The following is a 26386-nucleotide window of genomic DNA, read 5'->3' on the forward strand; positions in this document are numbered from 1 at the left end:
GTGAATAAATAAAAAAAAAAAAAAAAAACGTGTTCTCATCCATCGTCGTGTTTTTAATGACTTATCGTGAGGGATGGTTTGTGTTTTATTGGTGTCATTTCTCTGTTTTGTTTTGAAAGTCCTAGAATTTTGATAAAGTTAGCACAAATGTGTAATGGAAACGCTGCACAAACGCCATGGAAGCAGCTGTAATACAGACACAGCCCCCTGTACCAGGAAAATCTTTAATAATTATCAAATAAACCTGAACATGGAGACATGATTACTGATGTTTTTGTAGAACTCTTCACAATAAATGAACTTTATTCCTCGACATTATGTGTCTTTTCTATCATTCTAAGTGAGATATTCACTTTCTTGCTTGGTCTCCGCACTATAACTGTGATTGGATTTTTTTTTTTTTAAATATCTGACATGTCTAATTTTTTTCTCTGTACACACCACCCATCTCTATTTCTATCTGTAATGTTGCTGCTGTTACACTGGAATTTCCACACTGTGGGACGAATAAAGGACTATCTTATTGTATCTTGTCTTATATTCACAGACAGAGCTGGTAGCTCCTCCCACATGCAGCCCCGGCGTCAGAAACACATTTCTTGACAGGCAACAAGCAACAAATTCGCCGTGCAGTTTGCAAATTTGTAGCGCGAATTGCATTTGGTGTGAAAGGCACCTTAAAACACCTTTAATAATCAAGCACCATTTCACAAATTACAATTTACCTGAACAAGGAATGAGTTTGAACAGCAAAGGAAAAACTAACAATCTAAACTCAAAAAGTCAACACCAAAGGGTCTCTGCTGACAGAACATGAAACATTTTTAAACGCCCTCATTTTTTCAAACTCATCAACAGAATTAGTAAGTTTGTAAAAACTGAACTCTATTCACAACTGAGCTAATAAAAGAAAGAAAAACAGACAGACTGAAAGAAAGAGTTGAGTAATAAAACACCTTTAATAATCAAGCAGCGCTTTACAAATTAAAATTTACATGAACTGGAAATTAGTTTGAAAAGCAAGGAAAAAAACAATCTAAAGAAGGAAAGAAAGAAAGATCAGTGATGCACAAAACAGCTAAACACAAAAGTTTGGAAAGAGATGTTCATATGTAGATATGTTGAGATGTTTGAAAGATTGGAAATACTAAACTAAATGGAGAATACTTCATCTGTGTGAAAGAGCTGCACTGCTTGAAGCACGATTCCCTGGAGCCGGCTCTGTAAGAGAATACTGTTAACACATAGAGTAAGTCTGGACTGGAGGTGCAGAGCCACTATTTATTCTGGAGCTTTCACTGAGTTAATGCTTCATGGCACATCTGCACTTTCTGTTCATGCAATTGATCCTAATGAATTGGTCCAATTAGCCAACCAATTAAAAATGTATGAGTCGTGCTGTCAATCATCCCGCTGCACTAGGATTCACAACCCAAAATGAGGCGCTAATGTCCCTTCAAGTTTTGGATTTTGACAAATGAAGACAAAATCAAATCAATAGCTAGCTACCACTAAAAAACTCAGCAATATATGTAACAAAGAAAAATCATTTTGCTTGAAAATTTTTCAAAAAAATAAGAAAATAGCGTTTTTTTAGTTTAAAGAAACACTCCAACGAATAATGATGTTTTTGGCCTGTTCATCATGTTTTTGTAGCATATTACTCATGATGAAGGACAGATATAACTGAATTAGAACTGCTTTTCTGATTTTTATTTGTTTAAATCCAGTTGGACCAATAGCAGAAAAAAAACCCACGTTTTGAAAAAACTCAGGTTCCTGACACAGCACGGACCATTTCAGTTTTAAAAGCATAAGTGTTTTAAAAATGCTTACTTCAACTTTTTTGTATTAATTACCGTGGAACATCTGTTTGAGAAAGTGCCAAGTTTTACCAGATCAAATTGACTGATTAAAAAACTCTGATGACCCAGCATTCTAGCAGCATTTAAACGCATCACTTACAGACGAATCGCTGAGATGTGAAGAGTCTTACCTTAGATTTGTGCGTAAATGTGGCTTTACGATTTTTGCAGATTTGCATACAAGCTGATGATTTCATTTATTTCCCCTCACAATATTTTTCGTGAGCCATTCTTAATTTTCATTTAAGAATTCCTTTATCTTGTCCACTCATCGCTGCACGAGACTTCCATTTATTGCACAAACCAGACTATGGCAACCAAGGCTGGAGTGGGGAATCGGGAGTCGGGAGAATTCCCGGTGGGCCGGTTCAGTGTCAAGGGAAAATAGTCAGGGCAGAATATTGTAAAGTCCCTGTGTTTATAAGTTCGTTGGAAAATTTTACTCTTGTTGTCTTTATAAAATTACAACTCAAACTTTCATTCTATGTTGTAAAAACAGTTTGTTAAACATTTTGGGGGTTTCCACAGCAAATGAATCCTATTTTAACAGAGTGAATTTTCTGGTTTTGCATGACTTTATGTCTAGTGTTTGAATACAACATGGAAAAATGACTAAATAAAGGTGGTGTCACATAGTGGAGGTAGTGCTGATTAAAATGATACCAAAAAAGGACCAGGTAGTCCTTAAATTGAAAATACATAGGTCAATTCAAAAGTTTTAGCTCCTAGGTTCCGAAGGGTTTAAAATAAATGTTTTAAATGTACAATCTTGCATTTCATATTTTGATTATTTGCAGATATGGCAAAAATTTTAACAAAAGAAAAATTGTGATTAATTGCAATTAATTTTTCCAGGTTTGCGATTAATTTGCTTTTTTTTTAATCAATTCCTAGCAGTAGTTTATATATTTCACATGATTGAGGGTTTTTTTTCTTCAGCAGTTCCCTAGTTCCTTCTAAAACTTTGCGTTTATGGATCTTGCCCCTGAGCTTTTACCCAAGTTATTGGTGTCTGACAAATTTTTAAACCTTTAAAATGGCTGCTGCTTTAGTTTAATCCCTAATCTTTTACTTTTTCCACGTATTACTCCACCCCTCTCTTGGTCTTCAGTGTGAACATAAGGTTAGATAGCTGAAGAATGTGCTGCTAATTATCTGGGGATTTAGAGATTAAAAACTCAACGTCTCTTTATCAGCACACACTTTATCAGGAAAAATCAAAAGCCAATCACGCACAGTTCAGAGGATCAAACCAAAATACAAAGGAGACGATGGATTGGATCAGGAATGAATCCATCAGAAGGACAGCTCATGTTCAATGCTTTGGACATTTAGTGAGACAAACAAATATTTGGACCTGTGAGTTTTGCAAGTTCTCTTACTTAGAAGTCATTGAGGGTCTGACATTTTCATCTTAGGTGCAAGTGCACGATGAGAGATAAAATCTAAAAAAACATCTGGAAATCACATTACATGATTAAAAAAAAAAAAGTATATTCTTTTGAAAGCTACAACTGCATATAAGGATGTGACCACCTGTCTATCAGCTAGACTTCTGACACTCATAGACCTGTTAGTCCTTTAAATAGTCTGCTTCCACTCCACTTATTATCCTAAATGAGAAGCACCTGTTTGAGCTGGTTAGCTGCATAAAGACACCCGTCCACCCCAAACAATCAGTAACACTCCAACTACTAACATGGCCATATTTTGCTTTCAAAAAATATTTTTGCGTTTGAGATGCGTTGTCACATCTCACTTAAGTTTCAGTGGACTCTGAGGGTTGTGCCACCAAACGGCCTGCTGATTGGTCTAGATTCTATCCAATCAAATCATGGTGTCAGCTGCAGAGGCTCAAACGCCCAACAAGCTTTTATGCCGTCGGTTTGATCTCTATGGCTGATTTATGGCTAATAACCTTTTTATGGCTATCTACTGGGAGCTCAGAAATGTACACATACTACTTCTTCATTCCCTCTAATTTTTGTCTGAGCAGACACAGAAACTCACTGAGCGCTCCTTCGACCGCCGTGAGCATCACTGGGGTTCCCTCTGTGGCCACGTCTATATTTTAACTGTCTGAAATCTCCGATCTTTACATGTCATGTAGCTTATTAAAAGGGTGAAACTGATTAACTAATTAATTATCATCAAATTGGGTTCAACATAAGTGATTTTCAACAATTACAATGAAAAGTAAGAAACATTCAGGAAGTGGATCCTGCCGACTATATTTGTTTAGTGCTTTTCCTGCTACAGAGCATCTTAAAGTGCTTTCCATAATAAATAAACAAAAGACAGAAATAGTAGTTAAAATAGCAAACAGACAATGAAATAAATACTGTAGAAACAAATACAAAGTCAGTACACACATCCCATACAAGCTTAAGAAAATGACTCAATTATTGTGAGGGTTGCATCCAATAACAGTGGATGAAACCCTCACATTCTCAGGCAGGAGGTCCACAGAGCTGAAGTGTGGGCTCATTGTTGGGTTTTAGTTCTGACTTTTGGAACCACCAGCAGACCTGCTAGTTGGGGGTGGGGGTGGGGGGTCATCAACTAAAGGTAAACCTGATACAAATGAAGGTTCCATTCCATTTAAGTTGTTATAAACAAATAAAAGAACCTTAAAATCGGTCCTCAAGCTGACTGGAAGCAAAGATTTCAGATTTGGAGTGATGTGCTCCTTCTTTCTGGTCCTGGTTAAAAGGCGTGCAGTCGAGTTTTGAGCCTGTTGAGCGCGAGGCTCGCTCTGGCCGTGGAAAAAAGTCCAAAAACATCCTCCCTTGTTATGGAGTGCTCAATCCGCGTGCGGTCAAACTGATGGTGATCTGACGACAAAATTCATTGGAATACTGCCTTCAATCTGAACTCAGCCTATCCTGGACACTCGTCTCCTTCAGCACCTGTTTTTGATCTGTCAGTCTCTGAATGCATGTCTTATATGATTATTTTATTTCAAGTTCAGAATACATTTTATGCTGTGTGCAGAACAGATTGCGCACAGTGTGGAGCTTAGAGGGAACAGTGCAGGTGACCCTTCTGTTTCAGACCAAAACTTTATTAATTATTTTTAACATTAAATACCCGTGTGCTCCATTTTCAATGTGATACACCAATAAGAAATACATGGATTATTACGGTACACCGTCGTTTGGATCAGTGGTCCCCAACCGTTTTGTGACTCATGATTAAGACTGAGCCCCCTCCCATCTCCGTTTCTCCTCCACTCTCCTCGCCCGCCCTGCTCTCTGCGCACTGCTCCTCTCCTTTTTTTTCTCCTGGAAACACTTGAATCATTCAAAGATGTTCAAAACTTCTCTGAAATGTTTGATCATTTCTACGATCGTTCTAAAGATTAGAATCATGAAAGTCACGTCTCTCTGCAGACAGGTACGGTGTGGGAATCACCTGTTCTTCTGTTGCTGCACTAATGCGCAGAGAAAGGTTCCACATGCAACTTTTCTCTGTTACACGCCACTGCTTTTAGCGCGCCGCTTAAGCTAATCAAGAGAATCCGCTTGATTTTCAAAATAAAGATTTCTGAATCAAAAAAACAAAAAAAAACAAAAAAAAAAAACGTTCATAATTTATGAGTTCTTCCACGGCCCGGTGGCAGTTGATCCACAGACTGGCAGTGGTCCGCGGCCCAGTGGTTGGAGACCACTGGTGAAGTAACTTTCAGTTCAAATGATGCACAAACATGATTATCCAATCAGCGATGTCTGTCAGTACCTAACCTTTCTGGTTGTTTTTCATTTCTGAAATGTTTCTCCTTTTTGAATATTTCATTCAGTCTTTTCCAAATGTCTTTGTGTTAAGTGACTTGTTGATGTGATTTGCATGTCAGGGACACCGTACAGCACCTCCTTTGGATTTCATACAAGCATCTTGAGTTGTTGGAGTTTTTGTGACAAACTGGAAGTCACGTGACTGAAAAAAAATACTAGCAAACATTTATACTGGCGGGAACACAGTCTACAAATTATTTATTCATTTATTTTTACCAAAAATGTATAACTTGAGTTGCTTTACTGAGTAGCCAATTACTTTTAAGATGCAGGACTTGAGTGCCAACTTAATTACTTTTTAGACAAAGTAACTATAACTATAACTAATTACTTTAAGATTCCCAACAGGATAAAATCTGCCATCCTTTCCTGCCAGATTCCACATGTCGCAGTCTATCTTAGAACATAATTTTAAAGCTGAACCACATGCCTCCCGGATAATAACCTGAATTAAATGAGTGCAGAATCAAATTGAAGTCATTCCTCATCTTTTATATTAAAGCATTTTAAACAAATAACAACAAATTTGAACCAATTTTGAGCAAAGAAGACAGACAAGCAGAAAGTTGTGAATAACTCATTTATTATTTTTAAACCTGTGCAACAACTTCAAGAATTTACTGTGAGCACCTTGTTTTCACAAAAAGATTCAAAACTGAATGAGGTGTCCCTTTTTTTAAACCTTCCTTGTTAAAATCTGTCACACACAAATTGCACAGTTCTGAATTTTAGCAATTTATCCAGAGCAGCATTCACAATGTTCAATCTACTTGTTCGTGTAGACTACACAATTGCTCTAACCGGAGTTATTGGTATAATTGTTATATGTATTTTGGGAATTAAAAATACCTTTTTTCTTTTTAATAAGAATCCTTTATATGGTAAAAATAGTACAATTTCCCCCTTTTCTCTATAATGTCACTTCCTACATGTTCTACAGCAGCGCGCTTGAGCTTTAGGGTGTGTGTCCATCTTGGAATGTTTTGAGTGTGTTTTTTCGTTTAAGTCTGTCAGTTTCAGCTATGTTTGTGTGTTTTACCATGCGTGGGGGTGTGCGTGCGTGGGTGTGTGTGTGCGCGTGCATGAGTCTTGGACAGGGATGTGTATGTGTATCAGCTCCAGTTTATTGTAGGACTAGGTCATGAAACCCCACTGTCAGATGCCATTCTTCACTGTTTTGTGTTGATAAAATTTCTTAAAAAATTTTGTCATTGTTTGTACAAAAACTCTTTTCATAGAAATTGTATTTGTATGGTTAAATAATACGGAAGAAGCCAAAGAGTGCAAAGTGAAAGTCTGGCCTATGAGCTTAGAAAAGTCATAACAAAACCACACAGAGGAAGGAAGGTGTATAAATAAAGAGTTTGATAAATAAACACTCAATACTCAACAATAGTATGTGCTGATTACTTGGAACTTCGACTTTGTACTGGGTGCAGAGCCTTCTTAAGCTGGGTTTCTAGAGTAAGCATGGTGGATGTTGGTTTAGCCTCTCTGTGCTGTAGGGGATCAACATGGCGGCCAAGAAGAACGAGCATGACGGGGTTCACCTAAATATCTCTCCCCGAGCAGAAAAATGTAAAGAAACTTTAAGAACGCATCAGGCCATGCTAGCCCCCCCAAAAACATATCTTCACTGTGTGGAGATCCAACTGAAACATGGACAAGAACAGTATTGCACCAAAGTAAGTTTTGCCTTAAATTCATCTTTTAACAATCACCAAATCTATTAAAGATTATAAATCTCAATAAACACAAACAATTGATCTGACTTATTGCCTGATGGATGATATATAATTTTACCGTTCGAGGTTTCATTCAATACCATAAAATGATCATTATTACTTGACTAAGGATCACCTCTGCACATTTTGGAGTGTTCTTGTTTCAGCTTTAGCGTGTTTGCTCACAGATCTGAGCATCTGTGGGCTGTCAGAGCAGAACGCGCTGTCTGAATCGCCTCTGCGCTGTGACTTGTGCAGTAAAAGACCTGGCAAAAAGATTACAGATTTTCTTCCTTCTGGAAAGTTCCTCATTTTCCAAAGACTGGATATTAGCCTCGTGGTTGTCTTCCCAGGTCTAATAAGATGACTTGCTAAAGTTTCCCCCAAATCCAAGATATTTCCACAGGAAATATTGATGAATCTCTTAAACCTATCTAATTATGAAGAATGATTCCATTAATATAGTTCAAAAGCACTAGTTCTATAACTGCAATCCAGCTTTCAGTCGGTCCGGCCTTTTTTGGGCCTTTTACCATTTCCCCATCCCCTTTTCCCAGCATTCTCTGCACCCTGCCTCACGGTCAGGGAGCGACTGAGAGAGGGACTCCGTCTTCAGGCCATGGTCTCTTTGCCTGGCAGTCTTCGGTCGTTGAAAGTGTGCATGTTGATGACCTCCTCGGTTTTCACCAGTATGGGGGGCTGAGGCTTGTGTTTGAGCCGGTGTTGGCACTTGAGGGAAACTCGCAGCTCGTCCACCACAGTCCTGCAGAACGACCTCTGCGGACCCAAAGAAAGGCAGATTATGTTACTCTTCACAAATGGCTCTTTTGTCAAGTTTAAGCAGGACAGACTTGCCCTCCCCTAGAGCATCGCACATTACTCAATGTAAAAGTCACCACAGGACACTGTGAAGATGTAAGATGGGATCCAGAAGGATGAAGTGAGTCCATCCGCTGTGATGGTGCTCACAGTCGATCTGTTCATGTGCAGAAGGGTTGAACTGCTCCTGCAGGGTTTTCATAAACAGCTGAATTTCATGTCATGGTTTTAATGGTCCACACCTGTGAGTGTCTGAAGATGAAATGCTTCAGGAGAAAAGAATAAAGATGAAAGGCTGTGTTGTGTTGGATTCGGTGTTTACGTGTTTTCTGAAACACTTTTCACATACAGGTGCCTTAAAAGATTAAAGAATGGATTGATTTGAAGCTTTTTTAAGTAATTATTTTCTTTAAGAGCAATGTCCTGCATCGTAAGCTGATGGGTGCAGTTTAAAGCAAGGAACCATGATCTTTTTTTTGTCTTTGATGAATTCCCTTTAGATGTCTCTCTACTTTTTAGTTTTATGTTGAGCTATTCTCTGTTGGAACTATTTTTTTCCTCTTGATTTTTATTTTTGTATTTATTTTTTCTATTCTCAGAATGAATTGAATTTAATGGCTTAGCATGTGAAAGGTCTCCTAGTTCCGTGTCTTCTCTGCTCCCTTTCTCCTGCTAGATTTGTAGTTATTTCTTTACCTTATTTTGTAAAAATAATAAGCACTGTTTATTTCCTCATTAAATAGGAAGCTCAGCTCAAATAGCTGAAAACAAAGTAGTTATTTGGTTAAGTCCTGCCAGCTGATACGACAACTTCTACCGTAGCTTAGCTCCTGTTGTTACCAGACAGCTTCCTTGCAGCTGTTGGGAGGTGAATGTAAGCCAGGTGACTGAGGGTCAAAAGACTGCGTACCCTAAGCCAAAGCCCACAGTTTATCACTAATCTGCTCACGCTTTCAACAATTTTCAAACTCTTACCAACACACTGAGAATATCTGAGAACCGAGCTGAGAAATCGACTCATTCACTATTACTGCTTTCATTGTATCTCATTGTGCAAAACATACACAATGAGATACCAACACTGCACCCCCGGTTGCTCCTGGTGGTTACAGGCTGGCGTCAGTGGACCTGTCATCGATGTGTGAATGTGTGTGTTTATGGGTGAATGGGACTGAGACTGCAGAGCTTTGAGCTTTCTTAGAAAGTAGTAAATTGCTGTACAGCAGGGGGGCCAAAATCCATAACATACCTTAGGTCGTGGGGCAAACAGGATAAACATTTCTAACACTACATTTTTAAAACATTAAAACCATAACTTTTTAACATAATTATGAATAATAAAAAGGCAGGAATATTATTTTAGAATAAATCAACTTAAACCTTAAATAACTTTCAATATTTTACTCTCCATAAAAATATATTTTGTCAAAATTATACAAGTTAGAAATGAGCGCAAGATAACATCGGGTCATTAATAACAATAGAATAAAATGATCTGGAGGGCCGACACATGACACATGTGTTATACAGTAAAAGTACACACCATTTACCATTTAGAAAATTTCTACTAAATACTACATAAACACAATTGTTTCTTCATCTTATGTGAGATGACTGATCATGAATGATTAAAAACTGTTCATTCAGACTGAGAATTGAGTCTTTATCTAACCTTTATCAGGGTTTATATGAGTGGATGACAATGTTTGGCAGGTCTGCAAGATGAGATTAGCTTATCATATTTAGATCAGTGTTTTTCAACCAGTGTGCCGCAGTACACCAGTGTGCGTGAGAGATGGTCTGGTGTGCCACGGGAAATTACCCATTTACCATCACTATGGTATCAGCTCTGTGTTCATCCAAACGACCCTGATTTAACACTGGATAGTTTGGAATATGCAAGATGGTAAAATAAATATTTCTTTGATTCTATAAATGACTAATCAAATGATGTTACTGCAATCTGGCCGCAAAACTAGACTCAAACTCAGCTTTTAGAAAAGTCCCGCCCCCTTCAACTGTCTCCGCCAATCATTGTTGGAGGCTTGATCACATGTCATCAATCTGACCAATCAGAAGTGGTTAAAGTCCTCACTTCCTTGTTCTGATTCGGCTCATAAAGTCTCTCAGTTCCAACTAAAATAACAGCTAAAGCTCGTGTTTAGCGGTGTAGCTTCCAGCGGGATCCGATGTCAGACAGTTTAAAAAGTGAACAAAAGAATGAAGCTCAGAAACGACAGTATGCCGGCATCTGCGTGAGTTTATGCACTACAGCCCCTTATGATGCATTGGGTTAAAGCGGTCTTTCTCAGGTGGTGGGGGACGCGGGATGACCCGGGGATCATGCCATTTGTGTTAGTTACTAAACAGTTGATGATCGGAGGACTGTCAACCTCAGGAATTGCAATGGAAAAATATTTAAAAAGGATGAAAAGAAACGGAGAGAAAGAGAGAAAGTGTGCACGCTGAGCATTGGATGGGGTGGGGTGGGGGGTGTTACACGTGCAGCAGCGCACGAGCCAAACAGAGAGAGGTAGGAAACATCAACACAAAACGTAAAGACAATGAGAGACATCAGAAAAGAAGAACAAACTGGAATCATTTGACTTTTCTTGATAGTATGAAGGAACAGAGTCTGCAAGAAATCAGTCTATATATGTATATACATGTATATATATATTTGATATATATTTATGGCTGGACAATCAACCTGTCCAGACACCTGAGAACTGAGAGAATCTTCTCTAAAACAGAGCAGATCATCACTGAGAGAAGAAAGCAGATGACATCCTCAAAGCTGAGACTCTTTTGTCTTTCTTAATGTCAATGTGAATAAAAGTCTTCGTTGGTTTTCCACAATTTAATTTGTATTTGGGTTGTAGTTGCTGAGTTTTGTGTTGTTCACTTCAAATGTGTTTAAAAAGAAAAAAGCTTAAAATGTATAGCGTTCAAAACTGAATAGTTAATAGTTAGTTCTATTATCATTCATTTTGTACATTCTATCTGGAAGGGATAAATAACAACATATACATAATTTACACTTCATGTTAATAAAATCATGTTTACATTATGGATTTTGTGTATATTCTTATATAGTAGTTTATAAAAAATAAATAAAGCAAAAAAACAACCTAAAATCAATTTAGTAGCAGAAAGAGCCACTGTTTTCAGAGAGCTAATGCAAAAGAACTAAATGAGAAGAGACAGAATTCATCACTATTGTGGAGGGAAACCAGGAAAGACCGTAGTTTTTACTTTGTCGGAAAGATTTGGAAGGATTCTTAAAAAAAATAGATAAAAACTGATTATTATTTAGAAGTTTTTTTTGTTTTTTTTTATTTTTTTAAATCATTCTTTAATGATAATAAGCAGACTGTTTTTGAAGAGATATGTTTAACTTGAGCAAATGGCATTTGCAGCAGAAATTTGTAGTGGGGATGGTAAGTGAATTGAGATTGAGAAACACTGGGTTAAAGTGACAGCACCTCTGCACTGCAATGGCGCTTCCCACTAATATAAAAAATGTACACGAGATTGTGGAGGGAATGTACATCAATACAGACCCAAATTTTTTACCTTTTTGGATGCTAGTGTGCCACAGGATTTTTTTTTATTGAAAAAGTGTACCTTGGCTCAAAAAAAGGTAGAAAAACACTGATTTAGATGACAACCTTGTACACTTCCATAACCCTCTGAAGATTATTTTGACTGTCTTAAATATGTCTTATATTGTTTTTAAAAACACAGAGAAAAACGTACACCTAGGAAATAGGAGATTTTCAAAAATCAAGTCAGATTCTTTGGAGGACTCGTAAAAAAGATTACTGCACAATGGATCCTGTAGATATTACTTCAGTGCTGGCTTTAAAAAAACGTTCCAACCAGTTTTGGAGAACTGAGGAAGTTATTAGGATTTATTTCCTAGTTTTAGGTACATACAGACTTTCTCCCAAATAGCAAAACCACCATGTGACCTTCTTTGCAAAGAGAAAAGGATGAAAAAATGAAGGACAGTTGCATTCAACTCATCTTATTGTGTGGCTGGTTGAACATCCATAACTACCTTGTCAGGCACCAGAGGTCTTACTTTGTCAACCCCCAGTGTTAGGTTATTGTGAATTTGTACTGCTATTCCTTCTGCACTGTGAGGTCTTGAAGGAGGGGTTTGGAATACTGTGGAGAGACAATAGACTCATCTGACTTGTGTGAGCATACTTTTTTTTTTTTTTAACTTCTTTTATTAACATTTAGTGCACATCAGTAATCATACCGTACAAAATTTACAAAAGTAGATACAAACTTAAAATTTTTTCTTCAGGTACCTGTAAATGTAGTAAAATCATAAATGTAGATTCCATCTAACCTTTGGATTGTTCACAATGCCACATTTCTACCTATAATGTTGTCAATTTACATTCAAAGGTAGCTTCCCATCGTGGCTCAAGAGAAAGGGGGAAAAAAACAAAACAAAACCAAACAAAAAAAAACATTAAAGAATGGAAACATATGGAGCATATGGTGCCCCCCCCCATATGGGCCACCTTATTCCCTTGAAATATATGTTAGAACTGGGAGCCATTTATCCCTAAATCTATCACTTTTCATTTGAAGTCTTGCTGTGACTTCTTCCATATTGTATACATCTTTCAGTTTGTTCTTCCATTGAGTAATTGTGGGTGGTTGTGTCTTACACCAAGAGGCTGTGATCATTTTCTTTACGATGACCAGCAGAATTCTTAACAAAAGAAGTTACAGTTGGAGCTAATATTGCTCTTAAATATGCCCAATACAGCTGAAGTTGGTTCCAATACTATTTTAATACTCAAGCAATTTTCAATTTCATTTTGCAACGCTTTCCAGAAATTGACCAATTTAGGACAATCCCAGAATAAGTGAGTATGGTCCCCGACAAGACCACATCCCCTCCAGCATTTATCTAATGTCCCAATAAATTTCAACACAACTGAAGGTGTCTTAAAGAATCGAACTTTTGTCTTCCAATCGAATTCCCTCAGCGTTGGGCTGTTGGTAGTTTTGTTTCCCTCTTGAATTGTTAATTTCCAGGCTTCATCTTCGATTATGGTGTTCATTTCCAATTCCCATTTTCCTTTTATGTGCTGTGAATCTTCGGTGTTGGCTGTTTGTAGTATCTTATAAATATGAGATATGTGTTTGTTAGTGATTTCTCTTTTGATTATAGATGTAAAAAATAGCTGTGAGCATACTTTTTGATTTGTAACTTATATGTGTCTGTTTGAGTGAGACTTACCCACTGGCCTTTGCTGTATAAGAGGAGGGGGGTGCTGCCGTGCCGCCTGGCTCTCTGGGGCAAGCAGGCAGTCCCAGGTCCTTCTCCACACCCAGGAAGCGGAGCGGCACGTAGGGCTGATCGTCCCACTACGCTCTCTGGGTGTCGAGGAGGACCTCGCTGCGGTGAAGACACTGGCAGGCAAAGTGCAGCCACAAGAGAGCGATGACAACAGAGAAACTATAGTGCTGAGTGTTTTGAAAACATCTTTAGACTATCTTATTCTAAATATCACCAGTTTTCACCAGATATTATTCACAATTTAAGCTCAAAGCAACTGATAAGAAAACTCTGATGACCCAGCATTCTAGCAGCATTTAAACACAATGTTTACACTCAAAACTTGGAGATGTGTAGAGGCTCAAATCAGATTTGTGCATAAATATGATTTTGTGGGAATCAGGTGATTTGTGCATACTTCTTAAAGATTTAGGTGTGTAGTTAGTTTCAATTTGTTGTATTTTAAGTTGTGTGTGAGCAAATTTTTTTTGTTTTTTTTCTTTTGTATTTTGTAGTTTTTTATAAATGTGAAAACACATTTGCAAGTATACAAAGTTACACACAAAATGTATTGTATCAGTTACAAAGCAAGAATTACACACACACACAAATTGGATGAGTCTACTTTCTCTCCATAGATACTCCTTTTATCCGAAGCAGAATGGAAAATTGTTAGTGATTGCTTATGGATCCAGAACACCAGAGAAAACGACCACATTCACATAGGCAAGTTAGAGTTCTTGGCTTTGAAGTGGGCCATTTGGGAGAGATTTAGGGATTAACGTAGATATTCTCCACTGCTTTGTCTACACTAGCTGTGTGTCCATTTACTATGAAATTGCGCAAATTGGATTTACACCAATAAATGTGCTTTAAGGAAACACTGCAGTTTCGAAAAAATTGGCATTTATTGTAATTAACATTTATTGTAAAAATTGTGCGCTTGGTGTGATTTTTGGGGCGTACTGAAATTGAAATATTTTGCAAAACTGCAGTAGAAACACTTTTTAAAAATTAAATGTGCTTCTTGGTAGGAAGTGGTTGCTCTGAGCCCTGCCCAGGGAGCGACACGAGAGGTCCCACAGCATCACACAACTCTTTAAAAGTTGAGCGTGTCATGTGGTATCATTCGATTCACAGCTTCTCTGTAAAATCACCAACCATCATTTCCTAAAATCACTTTCTTCTGGGTGGGAGCACCCATGCTTGCTGCTCCAGACGTTTCCTCTTATAGATGATGATGAGCGCTACTGTGATGGCTGAAACTTGAATGTATCTTGTTGTATTATCAACCAGAAAAAAGGGACCAACTGCTTACTTATTTTTTAAAAACCATTGAATAGGCTTCTCACATGCATCTCTGTGTCTGGCTTATTGACACATATAGAGACTGTCAGTGGTCTAGCTCCCCACTGCTGTGGCCTTAAACTTGTTCCTAAGCTGTGATGTAGCACTGATTCTGCTCAAATTCTTGATCTTTTTCTTCTCAATTTATTATTTTTTGTGTTATTATAATCATTCTTTGATAAATACAATCTACACAAATTGTATTTTTTTATTAGAATATTTAGATTTTTTTCTCTCCATTAACTAATGAAGATGATTTTTACTTATTACTTTTTCTATTTTTATAATCATTCTTTGATAAATAGAATCCGCACTAATTGTCTTTTTTAATGAGAATATTTAGATTTTTACTGCATTAGCAAATGAAGATGATTTAATTATTACTTTTTGTATTATCATAATTCCTTGAATACAAGGTTCCTTGAATACAAGGTTGTTGAGATTGAGCCCAAGTGGACCATGTTCTCCACCTCTATTGTCTCTGCTGATTCCTGGAACTGTTGTTGGAGGGTCTCTGGCACCTGTCGGGAGGGGAACCCTCGAACCCGGTGCTGGACACCTGAAGTACAGGATGCTGTCAAGCTGAAGAAGGAGTCCTATCAGGCCTGGCTGGTCTGTGGGACTCCAGAGGCAGCAGGCAGGTACCAGCAGTCTAGGCGAGCTGCAGCTTGGCTGCTACAGAAGCATATACTCGGTCCTGGGAGGAGTTTGGTGAGGCCATGGAGAAGGGCTATCGGTTGGCCTCAAAGAGATTCTGGCAAACCATCAGGCAACTCAAGAGGGGAAAGCAGTTTTCTGCAGGCACCGTTTTCAGTGCAGGTGGGGAGCTGCTGACTTCAACTGGGGACGTCGGGTGGTGGAAGGAATACTTACACTTTCCTCTGGGTGCTGGAAGGTTCGTGGGAGTTCGGTCATCCAGTCCATATGTGTTTTTGTGGGTTTGGAGAAGGCGTTCGACCACCTCTCCTGTGTTGTCCTGTGGTTGGGTGCTGTGGGAGGATGAGGTCCGGGGAGCCTTACTCAGGGCTGTCCGGTCTCTGTATGACTGGAGCATGAGCTTGGTCCACATAGCTGGCAGAAATTCAGACCTGTTCCCGGTGCATGTTGAACTCTGACAAGGCTGTCCTTTATCACTGGTTCTGTTCATATATTTTAAAGACAGAATTTCTAGGTGCAGCCAGGGGCTGAACGGGGTCTGGTTTGGGGACCACAGGATTTCATCTCTGCTCTTTGCAGTTGATGTTGTCCTATTGGCTTCACTGAGGCAGGACCTCCAGCATGCATTGGAGCCGAGTGTGAAGCGACTGGGATGAGGGTCAGCCCAGCCGCTAAGTCTGAGGCCATGGTTCTCGACCGGAGTAAGGTAGTGTGTCCTCCCTGGGTGGGTGGAGTACTCCTGCCTCAGGTGGAGGAGTTTATATGTCTTGTGGCCTTGTTCTTGAGTGAGGGAAGATCGGAGAGTGAGATTGACAAGCAGATTGGAACGGTGTTTTGCGATCGCTGTACTGGTCCGTTGTGGTGAAAAGAGAGCTGAGCCAGAAAGCAAAGCTCTCAATTTACCGGTCGATCTTCGTTCCAGTACCTACCTATGGTCATGAGCTCTGGGTCAAGACCGAAAGAACGAGATCCCGACTACAAGAGGCTGAAATTAGTTTCCTCCAGAGGATGGCTAGGCACTTCCTTAGAGATAGGGTGAGAAGCTCTGTCACCCGGAGAGAGCTAGAGAGAGCTTCTGAGACCCAGCCCCAGATGAGAGAAAGAAGCTGGATGGATGGATTGAAAAAGATGAGGAATCGATGTCTGATGATGACGGGTCATGCCTGAGCTCAGCTCAGCGCCTTCTTTCCCTGCCTTGCTGAGCTGCCTCGATTACTCATCTGCCTCACCTGTTCTGAATGCTACTTATACCTTGTCTGTCCACCCTTCCCCTGTCAGATTCTACACTACTTTCCACCCTAATGCCCAGCTTCCTGACTTCCTGTTCCTGATCTGACTTACAGCTCTGAACAACTGTGAGTTTAATCAGTGGTGCCCTGGCCTGTTTTTATTCTGGAGGAAATCCTATCTCTGTTGGTGATTTTCTTTTTTTCCCTTTATCTACACCTGACCTTCCAGTTTTTTTTGTGGAGGACATTTTTTTTTGGGTCATTTTTGCCCTCTGAGGTTTATTTCTGAATTTTTGGGTTCACTGACCAGTCCCTTAGTTTTTCTTGCATGCAAGTGTTTTTGTTTCCTCTGGTACCAGTGCAGCAGTTTATTTTATTTTTTAGCTTTCTGTTTTGTCCATGTGGAGTTTCTTTGAAGGACGAGTTCAGAGGATTGACACAACGCACAATTAAATCTTTCTTCCCCAAAAGCAGTATATTGAGGCAATCCTCTGGAAATGGAAAATGCAAATCTTGCTGCAACTCCTGCAGATGCAAATGTCACTTTAAAAGGAAAGAATGATGTCAGTAAACATCCATGTGCCAACACATGGATGGATGGGTCAACAACCGATATAGCCATACAGGATCACATGGCAAGCATTACACCTCAGGTGCGATACAGGAGCGCTCTAGCTACAGCAGATGGCTCATTGGATGGCTGCTGCTGACCTTGCGAAACTCCAAACTCTCATAGGTTCATGCAATAACCAGGCATTTAAATAGGAAGTACCGTAATCCCCCTTTATTTGCTGTAGTTCAGCTGTGGAGAACCTAACAAAACTGATTCACAGCACCACAGAGGCCAGACTGCAGAGGTCACATGTTATCGTCTGCAGTGGGATTTCCTCTTGCATTTTTAAAGTTAAGTAATGCATGCTCGCATCGGAGCCATAATGCTAGCCACGTGAGCCCGGAATAGGTATGTGTTTGAGGTGAAATACTTAGACTGCAGAGAATTATTTCAGAAATATACATTATGGACCAACTTTAATCCCATTCAAGTTTAGTGTTGACAGTGTAAACTGGCCTGACATCAATGTGACAGAAAAAATGTGGCTTGAAGAGGGCTTACTCTTATGTTTTAGCTCACATGAAACACCGGGTTAACTCTAAGGGTAAGTCAGAGAAACAGCTGGACTTCATCTGGATTGATGATCCTGCTGATGGTGAAGGGACCAATGAGAAAATTACCTTCATGGAGCCTCCATTGACTTGAGAAGAATGTCCATATACTTAGGAGCAGGGGCCATTAAGGATTGAATACTGCTGTGAGCCTGTTCCGGTTCTTTAGCAACCAGATGCTAACTGCTTGTGGTTGGGGAAAAGTGGAGTCTGAAATTCATATACGACCTGAAAGAGGGAGTACCCAGTGGATTTAACCTGAGAATTGTGGGAATATTTAGCCCAGGGAAGTTGGATTGATATTGTGCTGTAGTTTCTGGAGCATCTGATATGCAGAGTAGTCTCCAGGTCCTGATTGGCTCAATCTGACCATTAGGCTGTGGATGGAAGTCGGAGCACAAACTGATCTTCCCCATAGGCCTGCTGAATTCTCTACAGAAAGTTGTTACAAACTTACATACTTCTACTTTCCTCTCCTGGATACCAAACCTGCCCATCACCTCCTCATCACCTCGGTTTCCTGCACCAACATGACCATTGAAATCTGCACCAATGACAACTCTCTCATTTCCAGGGATGCTTATCATCACTTCATAAAGATCCAACCAGAACTTCTCCTTCTCTTCCAGCTCACATCCTACCTGTGGGGCATACCCACTAACAACATTGAACATCACACCCTCCATTTCTATCTTCAGACTCATCACTCTATCTGACACTCTTTTTACCTCCACAACACTCCTAACAAACTCCTCCTTTAGGATAACTCCTACTCCATTTCTCTTCCCATCTCCACCATGATAGAACAACTTGAACCCTGCTCCTAAACTTCTAGCCTTGCTACCTTTCCACCTGGTCTCCTGGACACACAGTATGTCTACCTTTCTCCTCTGCATCATGTCCACTAACTCTCTACCCTTTCCTGTCATAGTTCCAACATTCAAAGTCTCAACTGTCAGCACCAGTGATGTGTGGTGACGTTCACGGTTGGTGAGGCACTGATGTCATCAGTCAGATTTACAGATGTATAAACTCTACAGAGCACCTTATTCACTTTTTGATTGACAAAGTGTGTTGTTTAACATTTCATTTTAACATTTTTCTTCTGTTTATAAACTGTAGCATAAAAAAATCACCAAAATTGTTGTTATTGACTTACTTTTACTGATGAATGAAGTCTGTGCTGCTCCTTCTGAAGAAACAGATGAATGTTCTGCTTGTAGAAGTCTTCCTTTCTTTCTTCAGCGTTAAAAGTCTCTCTGTCTCAGTAGAGATCACTGTCAGTGACGTGTCTAAACACATTCTTGAGTTTAGGGCTTTAAAAACCAAATCCTCCATTTAGAAATGATGCTAAAAACCATTAAAAAGCAACTGGACGGCTGCATTTGTTTTGCTACCGCTAATTCTATTATTCTTTAGCCGCAGTGTCACATACATTCTCTGGGCTCACCAGTGCCCTCTGTCTTGTGGCATGTGTACTGCGGTGAGGCCAGCGGACTGTCTACCTCACCTAGTATGTTTTTAAAGCAAATTTTTAGAGGATAAAAAGACTAAATGAGTCACAAACTGGTATCAGTGTAATCAGACAGATGGCAAGACGTAAGCAAACTAGGTCATTTTAAAATAAAGCGTCTTTTATGATGAGGAAAGCCCGAAACAATACAGCACATGCGTCAGCTACAGTCAGTGTGTGCGTCGTTGGGGAGGCGGGGCTACAGCTGCCTCGCCCAGCACTGTCTGGTGAATTTGAACAGGAAACTCATAAATTCGGTGCTTTCTTCAAGGAAAATAAAAACCTCACAAAAAAGGTAATCATAGAAAAGACATGTCTAAAAAATAACATTTGATTTTTATTTTTAATTTTAAAATTATATTCATTTATGCATTTTTAGGCTATTTTGCAGATTGTGCCTCACCTGCCTCCACTGACTGCACATCACTGGTCAGCACCCTGTCAGTGGACTTCATCAGTGGCAGCTGTTGTTAACCTGAGCCTTGACCAATCCAGTATGGATATCATAGGTCTGATTCCCATATTTGCTTTGACAATTATTATTTTTTTTTTCAGTCAAACACCCTTCCCGACACAACCTCTTGTACTTATCTGGGCTGACTTACCTGGTCCCCTCATGGCTACATTGTTTGATGCATAAACTATTTTAATTGTGCATCCACAGCAACAACTAAGTGCTAAGATTCTCAGGCTTTTCTTTCTATGCAGGAAATCATCTCCAGCCACAGTGACAGTGACTTCCAAGGGGATGAACTTACCATCCTTTGCTTCAGTGATTGCTGTGGGACTTCTCAGTTTGGACTGGATGATTCAATTTTAATTGATTGATCATCATTTACTAATACTAAGAAGGAGTCCTGTGTTTATCCATGAAATCCAGCCACTTCCTGCTAGTACATGGGCAAGCCGTTTAGTCCTTAAACACTTTAAACTCTGGTAATGGCAGTAATAGTAGAGTGTGATACCCCAAAAAAGTATGACTGCTTTGCAATAGTTAACCTTCCACAAGCCAATGATGCTATAATCAGAGTTCAGATGTTTGCCATCAGTCGGGGCCAAGTACGATGAACAATAGATTTGGACCACAGAAAAGCCAAATTGTCTTTACTGTGAATGCTGCTAAACACAATCATTTATAGCTAATAATTTCAGTAGCAATTTGATATATTTAATAATTAACCATCTGAGTGAAAATAAACTTCTAAAACATAAGACAAACAAAAGAAGCCAAGATGGCGCATTTGATCTGGAGATGTTTTCTGAGTGTATAAATGCACATGCAATACGGTAGGGGAGTGTTGTGTTGATGTGATGATTTTCACAGCCGGTGGTGTTTGCACCCTGAGAGCCAAGTCAATGTGCAGCCCTCACAGCTGGTGCAGAGAGAGGACAGAACAGCAGGGAAAAGGAGAGGGACAGAATGAGGAGAAAGAGGATGGACCTGACTATAGCTGTCATTAAAATCTGACTAATTGAAACTGACAAAAACTGTTTAATTGTAACTCCAACTCTTTTCTACAGAAAATTATGGCGTAACTAAACCAGTTTTATATGTGATTTCATTTAAAGGAGCCCTACCATGAAAATTCTACTTTTTGAGGTTTTAAATGCATTTCACTGTTCATTCCTCACTATAAAGAACCCCAAGGTGGTATTTTGATCTGTTCATACATTTAAGAGTAACCCTTATAAAAACCTGCACTGTCTGCAGCAGCCCCTCCCATACCCATGAAAACGAGCAAGTGAAACGTGCTGATGTAAGAACGTTTCAAACTGCTCCCTCCAGAAAGAGTCAGTGCTGCAAGCTCCACCCCCAGACTAAACCAACACTCAATTTATCCCCTTACCAGTGATAATCACCCAAAAAAAAAAACTTTAATTTTAGATGGAGAATACCGTGTATATTCCAGTTGTGTCCTGTCTTCAATAAATTCCAGCTCAAATAGGTGTTTGTTACTTTTTCCGCAGCACTACCTTAAGAGGCTACCTTAAGAGGCTACCTTAAGATGCTAACTTGACCCCCGGTCCGCACAGCCATGCAGAAGCCTGCATGTGTTTGTATTGTGAAGGAGTTCAGAAATGGCCAGACCTACTAAAGGCAGATATATCATATGTGCATCCATCTTTGAAGAAGTTTGGGTTGTTTTCGTGGGAGAAATACAGAGACACGGATTTCTCTGGGATGACGTCATGACGCAGACAGTAGCAGCGGCAGACGGAGCTGTCGCTGCATTTTATCGAGCCCTTTTACTTCCGGGTAGGGAAGAATTCATGAAATGTATCTAATATTTCATAAATAATTTGTTTTTTAGTGGTCCAAATGTAATATATGGTCATATATGTGGATATAGTTCACTCTGAAAGGCTGAAGAAAATTATGGTAGGGCCCCTTTAAGATATTTTCCATATATTAAACATTTTCAAGCTAACTTTTCAGTGCACTGCCAGCTGCAGAAACGCATCAGTGAACTGTCTTATATACAATAACTCACTCGTTTCTATGGCAGACAAAACTATTGTTCATATTTTGAGGAAAAACTGACCTAAGCCTTGTATAGGTTTACAAACCAAAAGGAATGTTAAAAAATTGGCCAGGCTTGAACAGCAGCTGTGTGCCGGTGTAGGAGTTCAGTCTGTAGAGTGACATCCATAAAAATAGTTTGACATAAGTAAGAATAATCTCTTAATATTCATAGCTTTACTATCACGTTTGTGAAGAAAAACGTTTTACTTTGAGTTTTAACACAATGTATTGTAGCGACTAACGTTGTTGGGGCTCTTTTATATGTGTTAATGTGTTCTGTGTTACATCGTTGCTCCAGTATGATTGGATGAGTGTGAGAGTGGGCGGAGGAGCAGGACAATATAAGGGGGGTCGCGGGTGCATGAAAACTTGATGAACGAGGGACGAGCGAATGAGAGTTATCATTGTCGTTTGTGCTGTATTCGGCGTGGTTACGGCCGACAGTAACCGTTAAAAGTTATTAAAAGCTCTACGATTGGAAACGGTCGCCTCCGTGTCTTTATTGCATCCAGCAGGATGCTACACTGTTGTCAGAAGTCAAACACCGGCGTTTTCGGCTAACTTATTCAAGCTAGCGCAGCGCGCGACATGGCCGTTCAGCGGCACAGGACCGGCGCTCGCCCGAAAATCAAGGAGGAGATGGAGTATGGTGATTATGCGACTTCTCCGGGACGCGAGACGGATTTTTCCCGCGAGCATGACCACATGCTTCGGCTGAAACAAGCGGCCAGGAGGATGGCCGCGGACGCTGGATTCGGCGCGCGCGCAGCTCACCTTGGTGCCGGCGCGAACACCGCCGCCGGAAGTGACAACAACAAACCTGATGTAAACAAACATGGCAGCGCCCTGTGCTACCAGCTTCCAATGAAAACGCCAAAATACTCCGGTAAGGCTGACTGGGAAGCTTTCTATGCACAATTGGAACTGTTAGCTCGGGCCGCTGGATGGTCAGAAGACACTAAAGTGCTTCAGCTGGCTCTGTGCCTCACAGACGAGGCCTCTCAGTGTCTGTTGCTGCTTAGTCCAGATGAACGGGGCAACTTCAAGGCTTTGGTTGGAGCTCTGCAGCAACGTTTTGGACAATTTAGCCAGCCTGCAATTTTGCGCTCAGAGCTGGCAAACAGACAGAGGCGGACGGATGAGCCACTGCGGGTTTTGGCCTCTGACATTGAAGCTCTTACAAGAAGAGCCTATCCCCACATGCCCGCTGCAGTCCAAAGTGAGCTGGCGAGGGATGAGTTCATCCGAGCCCTGTCTCCAAGGGACCTGCGAGTGCAGACGCAACTGGCCCACCCCTGCACCCTTCAAGAAGCTTTGGAGACAGCTCTAAAAAGAGAGCTGGTTGGAGCTGCTGCTGAGAGTAGTGACATTGGTTACAACCCTGTTGTGAGGGTTGTGGTAAAAGCAGCCCCCGAACCAGAGGAACCAGGATGGGTCCAAGAGCTCACAGAACTGATCCGAGCCGTGGCCGTGCAGACCCCAAAAAAGGGTAGCCGCCTCCGCCGCGACGCCCCTGTCTGTTGGGTGTGTGGCCAGGGTGAACACATAAGTGTGCGGTGCCCCAAGCGTGCGGACCGTCAGGAAAACGGTCCGGGGTCTGTTTAGGAGGGACGACACAGACCCGTTTTCGCCTGTCCCACCCTGATGATCTGCTAGCAGATGGAGCCCACCTTGACAGCCAGGGGAGGGAGGCTCAACTCCCCCCAGAAGCAGACAACAGCGCGGAGTGGACCAGAGTTGTGGGCTGGACTCATGTTGGGGACTTTTGCCATGTTTCCATCACCATAAAGGAGGTGTCTTGTGTAGCACTTGTGGACACAGGGTCCACTGCCACCCTGCTCAGGCCTGACATCGTTCCAGCTGATATGCTACTGGAGCCCACAGCTGTCCAGCTACGAACTGTGACCGGGGACTTGACTCCCATGCTTGGTCGAGGGACAGTGAACATTCGAGTGGGTGGCCTGATGGTGGATTGTAAGGTGTGGGTTGCAGCTGTGCAGGATCAGTGCATATTGGGCTTGGACTTTTTGAGAGCAGCCCGATGTGTGTTGGACCTAGGGAGGAATACGCTGGAGTTCCCTGGGGGGCCTAAGGTGCAAATGGTCCGACCCATTCTGACCCAAAGCTCACCCCAAGAGACATCAAGGGCGGTAGAGATGCAACAGGTCCTGGCCCCGCCCTACTCTACTCCGCTACCCCCCGCTCTTCAATCTAAGATCAAGACGCAGCCACTGCCTTCAGATCAGCGGAACGCAGAGGCTGAGGCTGACAGAGTGGCAGCTGTGAAGGAGATCTGGAGGCGCAGTTGTGATGGGTTGCAGCCGGGACAGAAGGAAGAGCTGTGGTAGGTGCTGTTGGAGTATAGAGACATCTTTGCACTTTCTGAGGATGAGGTGCGGCTGACGCACCTAGTTCATCATGAGATCGATACTGGAGATGCTCGCCCCATCAAAACACGCCCCCGCCGCCTCCCCCTCGCCCACCAAGTGGCTGCTGACAGTGCGATTGAGGAAATGCTGCGCGGTGGCATCATTGAGCCATCAGACAGCCCCTGGGCTTCAGGGGTTGTAATGGTCAAGAAAAAGAAGGGTCCGAAAATGCGGTTCTGTGTGGACTACAGGCCGCTGAATGGGGTGACCAAGAAAGATTCGTACCCGCTGCCCCGCATAGATGAGTCTCTGGATTTGGTGTCTGGCTCATCTTGGTTTTCCTCATTGGACCTGCGCAGCGGATATTGGCAGGTGCCGCTCAGCCCCGAAGCTAGACCAAAGACTGCTTTCTGCACCGGGAGAGGGTTGTGGCAGTTCCGCGTGCTCAGTTTTGGCCTGTGCAACGCTCCAGCCACGTTTGAGCGCCTGATGGAGAAGGTGCTGGCCTCCATCACCCGTCAGGAATGTTTGGTCTACTTGGATGACATTCTGGTGCACGGGGAGTTTTTCGAGGCTGCACTGGAATCGCTGAGAAAAGTCTTGTAGAGGATTGCTGCAGCAGGTCTGAAGCTGCACCCCGACAAGTGCTGCTTCATGAGAAGAGAACTGGAGTTTTTGGGCCACAGGATTGGGGGGTGAGGGCATCAGCACTTTGGAGGAGAAAGTGCAAGCTGTGAGAGACTGGCCAACGCCCACCACTCTAAGAGACTTGAAGAGCTTCCTGGGGTTAGCCTCCTTTTACAGGCGGTTTGTTCGTGGGTTTTCCTGCATTGCTGCCCCTCTGTTTCACCTGCAGAGGAAGGACTGTGACTTTGTTTGGACGCGAGAGTGTGAGCAGGCTTTCAGCTCTTTAAAGAAGGCTCTGACAAACTCTCCTATCTTGACCCCCCCAGATCCCAAATTACCCTTCATTCTGGATACAGACGCCAGTGATGTTGGAATGGGGGCTGTGCTGAGCCAGATGGGGTCAGCAGGAGAGAGGGTGGTGGCTTACTTCAGCAAGACCTTCAATAGAGCGGAGCGGCGCTACTGTGTGACTTGCAGGGAGCTCCTGGCTGTTCTCAAAGCCATAGGCCACTTCAGATACTATCTGTGCGGCCTCCCCTTCACAGTCCGGATGGACCACTCTGCTCTGCAGTGGCTGAGGACCTTCAAGGAGCCGGAAGGTCAAATTGCTTGCTGGCTGGAGGAGCTGGCTTCATTCCCCTTCACAGTGGAGCACAGACCAGGCTCCCGCCATGCTAATGCTGACATCATGTCTCAACACCCCTGTGCCCTGGCAGGCTGCCGGTACTGTGAGAAAAGGGAGGCTCGGGAAGCAGTAATCAGCAGAGAGGAGCAGAACCACACCTGTGAAAGCAGTGGGCCAGTTTGCAGACTGGTACAGGGCGTGGACTCCACTGAATGGAGAGCACATCAGGAGCAGGATGTTGACCTGCAACCAGTGCTGCAGTGTGTGGAGGCCGGCCGCAAACCTGAGTGGGAGGAGGTGGCAGGGTGCTCTCCTGGCTCCAAAGGACTCTTTGAAAAGTTTGATGCTTTGAGACTGAAGGATGGAGTACTTCAGAGGGCCTGGAAAGAGCCGGCTACCGGTGAAGAACAGTGGCAGGTGGTGGTCCCTCGTACGCTGAGAGACTCAGTCCTCCAAGGTTACCATGGAGCTGCAGGGTCTGGACACTTTGCCGTGTCAAAGACCCTCCGTCACATCCGTCAGGGGTTCTACTGGGGTCAGCTTTGGAGGGACGTGGAAGACTTCTGCCGGCGATGTGACATCTGTACAGCACGTAAAGGTCACCCTGATCGGTCCCGAGCTGAGCTCCAGCAGCTGACAGCAGGGGCACCAATGGAGAGAGTAGCAGTGAACATCATGGGCCCGTTTCCACGCACAGACAGAGGTAACCGATTTGTTCTGGTTGCCATGGACTACTTTACAAAATGGCCGGAAGCATATGCCATCCCAGACCAGGAAGGAGAGACTGTCGCAGATGCCCTGGTGGAGGGCATGTTTTCCAG

General features: G+C 41.9%; 1 protein-coding gene across 2 annotated transcripts in view; it reads right to left on the minus strand.

The window, feature by feature from the left end:
* Positions 1 to 6223: 6223 nt before the first annotated feature.
* grik2 (glutamate receptor, ionotropic, kainate 2) overlaps positions 6224 to 26386 on the minus strand; it is a 382659-nt gene continuing 362496 nt past the window's right edge. For both annotated transcript variants that reach the window (XM_024267614.2, XM_024267615.2), the window contains one exon: positions 6224 to 8160. In XM_024267614.2, coding sequence (XP_024123382.1) covers positions 7913 to 8160 — 248 coding nt within the window. In that variant the 3' untranslated portion in view covers positions 6224 to 7912. The remainder of the gene's footprint in view (positions 8161 to 26386) is intronic.

This window comes from Oryzias melastigma, linkage group LG16 (genome assembly GCF_002922805.2).
Source record: "Oryzias melastigma strain HK-1 linkage group LG16, ASM292280v2, whole genome shotgun sequence".
In the NCBI taxonomy this organism is placed as follows: domain Eukaryota; kingdom Metazoa; phylum Chordata; class Actinopteri; order Beloniformes; family Adrianichthyidae; genus Oryzias; species Oryzias melastigma.